At 53.2% G+C, this 8,432-nt stretch overlaps 1 protein-coding gene across 1 annotated transcript in view; it reads right to left on the bottom strand.

Annotated features, from left to right (window-relative positions):
* Positions 1 to 5,974: 5,974 nt before the first annotated feature.
* Aldh1l1 (aldehyde dehydrogenase 1 family member L1) overlaps positions 5,975 to 8,432 on the bottom strand; it is a 51,751-nt gene continuing 49,293 nt past the window's right edge. Inside the window, exons 21-23 of the mRNA XM_052720669.1 lie at positions 8,153 to 8,258; positions 6,782 to 6,981; positions 5,975 to 6,253 (exon numbers count right to left, since the gene is read on the bottom strand). Of these exons, the coding sequence (XP_052576629.1) occupies positions 6,198 to 6,253; positions 6,782 to 6,981; positions 8,153 to 8,258 (362 nt within the window). The 3' untranslated portion in view covers positions 5,975 to 6,197. The remainder of the gene's footprint in view (positions 6,254 to 6,781; positions 6,982 to 8,152; positions 8,259 to 8,432) is intronic.

Below are 8,432 nucleotides of genomic sequence, written 5' to 3'. Positions count from 1 at the left end.
TGGAGGACTGAGGTATCCATTTAACTCCCAAAGACGTCCAGCTTGGCAACGCCGGAGGTTTCCAATGAGCATAGGACAGCTCGCTGAGCCTGTAGAGGGGTGTGCAGGGATGCTCCCTGGGTGCCGAAAGAGTCAATGACACGCCTCAGAGGCGGGGCCGCTTGGGGGAGGGGCCGAGGGGATCTGCGGGACTTGGGAGGACTATGAGTTGGACCAGGCCACGGTCAGGGGCGGGGTTGCACCGCGAAGCTAAATGCCACTGGCCTATAGTAGCGCAGTGCAAGGACCAGCTTTCCTCAGGGTCCACATCTGCCTGTTTTGTTTTCAACCCGACATTTCTAGATGTTTCACCTTTAAACACTTGGGTATGTATCATGAAGTTCTGTCCTGTGATGCTTTTCACACTTACCGAGTGGCAATTCCCAGTCCTCTGCAGGAGTCGCTGGTTGACTCAGAAATGACTTCTGACCGCTGTAAAAGGGGCAAGGGCTGATAGGGGACGGATCCTCTTCACCTGTGGGGGTAGCTGTGGGCTGCCCAGGCTGACACAGCCCTGGAAGACCCAGCCGTGGTGAGCATCAGTGGACACCAACTCCTACAAACCGTTCTGTGCCCCCACTTACTGCTCTCTGCTGGTTCAGGAATCCTGAGCCCTGGCTGGATTCTAAGCAGCCACCTGCACCTCGATCTTGGATCCATGCTGGTCTGCTTTCTCTTACTGTAACAATATGCACTTATACGGAGAAAAGGGTTTATTTTGGCCCATAGATTTGGAGGTTTCATAAGGGTTTAACAAGGGTTTGGTCCCCAGACTGAAGGACTGTAGGGAGGTGGCAGAACCAGAGGGAGGCGGGGCTAGCGTGGCAAGAACCCAAGTAACTGGTGTCACAGTCTTGGAGGGAACATTGGCTCTCAACCCCTCCTCCCTGAGACAGGACTCCAGTGCAAACTCTTTGCTTGAAAGCTGACCCAGAAAGCCCTGTGAGAGAGTAAGGGGGGCAGGAAAAGGAAAACAGGAGGTTCACTACAAACAGGCCAACACGGTGAGCTCCCCAAGCCACTCTGGGGGTTTCTGGAGAACTCAGAGGTATCCCAGAGGAAGGGGCAGACAGCAGGATACATAAAGTCCAGCACCCCGTAGCCCTCACGTGCAACTGGTGCTCCTGGGGGATGCCACCCTCCAGAGTCACTGAGGACAGAGGTAGCCAGAGGCAGGCAGGGGCAGAACAGGTGTCAGCATGGCCCCTGAAAGGTTTGGGGACATCAGCAAATAAATAAGCATTGACAAAGAAGAAAGCACACTTTCCAGGACTCTACGGGGTCCTCTGCCAGCCACCCGCCCTCATCCAGCCTGGGCTGTGCAGAGCTGATGTCCTTTCGTGGGTCAGGGAGCCAAGAGGCTAGAGGTGCCCACTTGCCCAGGCTACATACACTGCCTTGGCAGAGCAGGGATTTAAAGTCTGGTCTGAGCCTAAAGCCATGGCTTCTTGTGGATAAGACTGTCTGTTCTGAGCAAGTGAGTTGGTGAAAGAAATGGATGGGTGAAGGAGCTGGCTGCTCTTGATTGTCCTGTTCCTGTTAGATGGTGATGGCTCAGGGCTGAGATGGGACTCAGTGTCAGAGTGGTTGCCTAGGATACTCAGGTCCCACACACAGACACACACACAAAGACATCACACAGACACACATACAAAGACAGACACACACGTGCATACACACACACACACACACACACACACACACACACACACACACACACACCCCGACTATCCTGTGGATTATCTCTCTTTTTTATTTTGAAATAAGGTCTCACTATGTAGTGTTGGCTGGCCTGGAACTTGCTATGTAAACCAGGCTGGCCTCAAACCCACAAAACCTGAGCTGGACTCCTGAGTGCAGGGATTAGAGCTATATAACACCACACCTGTCATCTCCTTTCAAATACATTTAAAATATTAATTTCACATATGAAATAGGAAGAAAATTCCCCCAAACAAAATTTGCTTTCCGATTATTTAGAAGATGCTTTAAGTCCACTCAGGGTGGCCCCTCACCACTCCCCTCCTGATAGCCAAGAGCCAGCTTAGGATGCCCCCTCCACCCCACAAGCCTGCCCATCTAGGGCACAATGCCATCCCTGGCCTTCATTATACACATGGGGAAGTCTGTCTTCACTGTTGTCCTGTCAGGTCAGCTGGTCTCCCGGGGATCTCTGCAGACAGCTGAGACCAGCCCCACAAGAGGCGCTGACTAGCATTGGGTTAGGCCAAGTCTGAAGCAGCTTACCACACCCTACCCCCACCCCAGCCCTTCCTGACAGCTGTGCATGTGGCAGAGTGCTACCAGGAAGGCAAAGCTGTCACTGGGAAGCCACTAGTAATTTGCATGAGCAAAATTTCCATGCTGCAATGGTCATAGCACTTGGACCATGGCACCTAATGACACAGTGGTGGCCCACATCACCATGAAAGGCTGGAGTGGGCAGGACGGGCATTGCAGTTGCTGTTTTCGGGCAGGAAACCGAGGCTTGCCCACCAGCAAATATCTGGCAGTGCCAGATTTGGGAGGTTAGGTACGCTCTTGACTCATTAGGAAGCCTCTCCCCGTGGGTCCTGGACTGGCCCCGAACTGCCTACCCTTCAGGGACAGTGAAAGACTTACAGCACTTCTCAGTGGACTCTGCAGTGGTCCAGCACTGCTGCTCTGTCCGTCTGGAGGAGGAGGGTGCAAGTCAGGAGCAGGCTGGTCAGCTTGTAGGGCCACAGCGGGGACAGCTCAGCTCGCACAGAGTTATTGCTGCTGTCTGGAGCTCTGACTTGCTGCAGTCTTCCGGGACAGCACTCGGGCAGCTAAACACCCCCTCTCTCAGGCCTGACCCAAGCCCTTGAGGAGACTGAGCTGACACTAAAGATAGGTTTAGCTGACTGCACACAAGGAGCTGGCAAGGGGAGAGTGTCCCAGGGCAGCTGGGAGAGCCAGTACATAGGGTCTACTCACAGCACACCAATCCACAGGACATTGCAAAGGGCCTGAATTATCTCATGTTTGGAGGCAGCAGAATATGAAAAGAAGAAATGCCAGAACAGGAGGTGTCTTAGGGTTTCTACTGCTGTGAAGAGACACCATGACCACGGCAACTCTTATAAAGGAGAACCTTTAATTGGGGTGGCTTACAGTGTCAGAGGTTTAGTTCATTATCATAATGGTAGGACATGGAGGTGTGCAGGCAGACATGGTGCTGGAGAGGTAGCTGAGAGTCCTACATCTTGACATGCAGGCAACAGGAAGTGATCTGTCTCACTGGGTGTAATTTGAGCATAGGAGACCTCAAAGCCCACCACCCGACTCAGAGCAGGGATTTAAAGTCTGGCCTGAACCTAAAACCATGGCTTTCAGTGAATAAGGCTGTCTGTCCTGAGCAAGTGAGTTGGTCAAAGAAAGAAATGTGACCCATTTCCTCCAACAAGGCCACACCTCCCATTAGTGCCACTCCCTTTGGGGGCCATTTTCTTTCAAACCACTACAGGATGTTAAACCCTGTAACGTATTTTAAATGTTACATGGAACACATACAATACACGTATGTGTACACGCAACACGTGCACATGTAGGCTGAGGATAGAACCGAGAGCCTCTCTCACCTAGATGACTGCTTTCCCACTGAGCTATCCCTACCCCAAGAAGACTTTTAGATGGCTGTGGGGCATGTGGTAAAGGCTGCAGACTTTGGGATGTTTCTGTTTCCACCCCCACTGAATGCAAACCCTGGGCTCGCAGACTCAGCTTGCCTTTCCTGAGCATGAAAAGCCCCTGCCTCCAGGTGCCTCACATTCAGAGGCACGGGGGTTAGTACTTTAGCATTAGCATTTGGAGGGACATATTTCAGTCATAGCAGGGCAAGGCCCCATGAGCCCCCATCATGGGGCACCATGTAGAGAGCACGATGTAGCACCCTCTGGTGGACGTGTGAGGAACAGGTTGCCAGAGCCGACCTTGACTTCCTCACCCCTCCTACCACAGGCTCGCTGGTTGGCCAGAGACTCTCAGACCACCCTGATGTGAGGAAAATAGGGTTCAGGGACAGGAGGGAGGTGGTGGTTGGAAACAATGGGGTGGTATTTAGTGCCTTTAAGCTACACCCTTAAAAATGGGCACAGCGGTGTGTCCTTATCCCACTTAAAAATGAACAGTGTTGTAAAAGCACACCCTTCCCTTCCGTGGGCATCAGGAAGCAAGGCTGGACATGCCCGGAGCAGGGGGAGGGGACCCTGCAGGGGAAGCAGGAAACCCTCCAAGCACCCCCAAGTACACACACACACACACACACACACACACACACAGGGCTCAGAACAAGCCTCACAGAGGGAGCCACACATCTTTCACAGACCTGTAAGAAGACCTCTGAGAGGCTACAGCCAGCTCTTGTGGTTACCATTGCCGCCACCCATGATCACATGTGGGGGTCACACAATCTACTGTCCTGTGTCACTTTGAGACTGGGATAAGCTCCAAGAACTGTGCTGTCAGGCCATGCTGTCACTGTGCATGTCACAGAGTGAGTGCACGTGCTGGAGAGACGGCTCAGGAGCGAGAGCTTGCTGCTTTGTGGGTGACCTGATTCCCACCACCCGTGTCTGTCAGCCTACAACTGCCTGTCACTCCGGTTTCAAGGGATCTGACACCCTCTTCTGAGCTCTTCTGGTACCTGCATGTGTGTACATGCACGCAAACACACAGACAAAAAATAAATAAGATGAATCTTTTTTTTAAAAAATGAGTATACTGGCCAGGCGGTGGTGGCGCACGCCTTTAATCCCAGCACTTGGGAGGCAGAGCCAGGCGGATCTCTGTGAGTTCGAGGCCAGCCTGGGCTACCAAGTGAGTCCCAGGAAAGGCGCAAAGCTACACAGAGAAACCCTGTCTCGAAAAACCAAAAAAAAAAAAAAAAATGAGTATACTGACGCTGATTTTATCTTAGTAAACACATGGCCAGTGAGAGCGCTACTGTGAACAGCTGCAATTTCACACTCCAGCAGCCATGCAGTGGGGTTTCCACAGCTCCACCGCAGGTACAGGAGTGACGTGTTTACATCACATCCCTTATGACATCATAGGTGGTAGGAATTCTTAAACCCACTGCCATCTTCTGGGACCAATGTCAGGCATGGGGCTTCCCACTGACCAAAATGCCACTATAAGGCTTGCACTGTGCTTAGGAAGGAGATGGGTGGGGATGTGGAGGAAGGCCAGGATACCACACAGGCCTGCTTGAAATCTTTCCCACACAAAGATAGGCTGGTTTAGGTCACTCCCTGCTTGGCCGGGGGAGTTGAGGAAGGGCAGAGAAGGTTTTAAAAACTTTTGGACTCAGAAAGGCAGAGCCAGAGAGAGGTGGTAGTGGTTGTCGGGGCCAAGAATAGAACGAACATGAAGGGTAAACCAAGGCAATGGCAAGTCTGTGGTGTGGGGGACCTCTAGGATGAGGATACAGGGCAGAGGGCCTCGGGCACCCCCAGGTGAGCACACAGGGAGCAGAAGACTTGCAGGGGCTGTATCTTGGCTGGGGTGGGGTGGTGTAAGATGACAAGGAATACAGCTGGTAGAAGATGGGGTGCTGCCCAGGTCTTAGATGTCAGGCAGGGCGAAGCCCCAGGCTGCCATCATGACTGCTCAAGTCCACTGAGTGTCTGGAGAGGACCGGGGTCCTTACAGAGGAGGCTGGCCTGCTTCATGGCCCAGGGCTTGCCCCGCAAGTCCCACTTGCTGTTTCTGGGGAGTTACCCTTCTCCAGAGCCTCTCGCATGGACCTCAGCTCTTGCCTTTGGAGGCATGTGCTGACACACGCATTTCCTCCTGGTAGCCACTAAAGAGTTTCATTCTCTGAAGGCCAAGTGATGCTATATGCCCCAGACTCAAGGTAACTGTTCCTTCTGGGACCATCCGTGACACCCAGACAGAGCGGCGACACAAAGTGCAAGCTGTCCCTGCTCATATCTTTATTCATCCTGGACATGGCTGCCCACTCCACTGGAGCCACTTCTGAGGGTGTCCTGTGGCCAGCAGGGGCGCAGGCTGATAGCTCCAGAGACTTCAGGGAGTGGTGCTGTGGACAGGAGGGTTCTGAGCTACCAGACAGGGGCCGGGGTCCCTGAGGGGAGGCCAACAGGATACAGGAGAAGCACCGTGGAGACCTGGCTTCAGTACTCAAAAGTCACGGTCTTGACCCGCAGGTACTCATTCAGGGCTGCCTCTCCTGCAAGAAAGCACATGCTGTTAGGACATGCTGAGGCTGTGCATGGCTCCTCTCGGGGTATCCCTGAGATGAACACACCTGTGAGCAGCCTGGCTCTCTCCACAGAAGAGAAACCAAGGCCCTGGGGAAATCACATACCCAACCCAGGCCATTCCTGTAGTAAGCTACGGGCTTAGGCTCCAGTGCAGGCAGGGGAATGCAGAACAAGTCTGGGGCAGCCATTCTAGAACCTGTCCTGGCCCCTACTACATTGTGGTGGTAGAGGAGGTGGAATGGGTGCCCTGCTCACTATCAGCAGCCAAGAAGTATCTTCCTGCCCACCCTGTGACTGGAACCTCCTGTATATATTCTTTCCACTGCGGCCTGCTGTCTCAGGCCCAAGAGTGTCCCCCTCCCAGCAAGAACTGAGCAGCTACCAGTTATCTGGTTCAATGTGCCACTAGGGACAGAACCTGGCACTTGGTGACCTTTGACAGGAGTTTGCTGAATGAATACATGAAAGCAGACCCACTGACAGGGTTTGGTTACCCAGATCTTTGCCAAATCCCGACTGTTTGAATCCTCCGAAGGGTGCGGCCACATCAGTCTTGTTGTATGTGTTGACGAACACAGTGCCAGCCTGGAGTTTGTCACTGACATACAGGGCCTTGTTGATATCCCGGGTGAAGACACCAGAGGCCAGGCCAAACTCTGTGGCATTGGCCCGAGACAGCACGGCATCCACATCCCTGCGGGGGAAATCCAAGGACTCCCTGAGGCATGCTCCAAGCACCAAGTTTTGGCCTTGGGACATGGCAATGGGACATGGGACAATCAGAATCTGCTTCCCCAGAATCTGCTAACCCCTTGCTCCTCAGTCATGAGACCCTAAAAGGAAAAAAAACGTGCTGAGATCAGAGCAAGACTGGAGAAGGGGGCAGCAGAGAGGAGAGCAGAGACTAGGGGAACAGGGGCATATGTATTTCACAGAACAGAGCTGGGCATGGGGCCTCCTCATGCAGGAAGGGGGCCCAGAAAGGCAGCTTTGGGCAGAGGTGGACTGGACATTCAGCAGACATCAGACCTAAGAGCTGGGGTTGTGTCTGCTTGGCAGAGACAGTGAAGTCTAATGCAGTCAGCATAAGCTGGTGACAGTAGTCACATGGTGATAATCTGTTGGAAGAGGTGAAGACGAAGGCGTCATTTTGCCTGAAAAATGAGTCAGGAGAAGGTGTGACTCGTCAAATGTGTCCACAGAGGTACAGTCCCTCCACTGTGAGTGGACCCTTCCTTTTCTTTAACCTGATGGCCTGGGTGGCTCCTGGGCCAAAGGGTGTGTTCTGAGGCTAGCTCCTGAGGATCCTTGCTGCCTCCAGCTGGCTTCCGTGGGACCCAGGCTCCAGGCCAGTGACCTGAGACTGCCATAGAGAGATAGCCCAAGCCCAGATGAGCATAGCTTCTTCCTTTGTACCAGGCAAGGCCAGATGTAGCACAGAGCTGAGACAGGCTAGCTCCATCCAACCAACCTGACACATGGGCTCATTCATGAGTCAGACCCAATGCCACAGTTGTCCCAGGCCATTTGGTTAGGGTCAGGTTGGTACTCAGCAGGACACCATGAGAACAGGACCTGGCAGGCTGTAAGTAATACCAGAGAGATGGAGGGCAGACACAAGGAAGCAGGGACATAAAAAGAAATTGCCCTTTGCTCCTCTGGGCCTGGAGGCCATTCTGGCCCAGGGTAGGGAGGGCAAAGGGAGCCCCATGTGCTTCAAGAGGCCTCTGCAGGCAGCCCAGGCATTGTGTACAGGTTCTTCACTGACTCAGTTTCTTTCTCATGGACCATCTCTTAGAGCTGATGTCAAGACTCCAGGCACACAGAGAAAAAGCCCTGAGAAATCCATGCGGTGGATCACATACCCATCGGCAAACCGAGAGATGATCATGATGGGCCCAAAGGACTCCTCCTTAGCGATGTACATGTGGTCCTCCACGTTTGTGAAGACTGTTGGCTGAAAGAAGAAGCCTGTGGGGAGACAGCAGCCTGAGGCATGTAGGAGGTATAGGTCCCTGACTGTCTCCTCCCTACGCTGGCCAGGGCCTGGCTCACATAGCTCCCTGTTCAGCTCTGGTTCTAATAGGGGCACTATAGACCCAGGCGCCTTATCCTCTGCCTTTCAGGTAGAAATGGTCAAGAAGT

Source organism: Peromyscus californicus, unplaced genomic scaffold, assembly GCF_007827085.1.
Source record: "Peromyscus californicus insignis strain IS unplaced genomic scaffold, ASM782708v3 Scaffold_6__1_contigs__length_162567912, whole genome shotgun sequence".
NCBI classification, from domain to species: domain Eukaryota; kingdom Metazoa; phylum Chordata; class Mammalia; order Rodentia; family Cricetidae; genus Peromyscus; species Peromyscus californicus.
The sequence above is the reverse complement of the archived record's forward strand: the minus strand, read 5'-3'. Positions and strand labels throughout refer to the sequence as shown.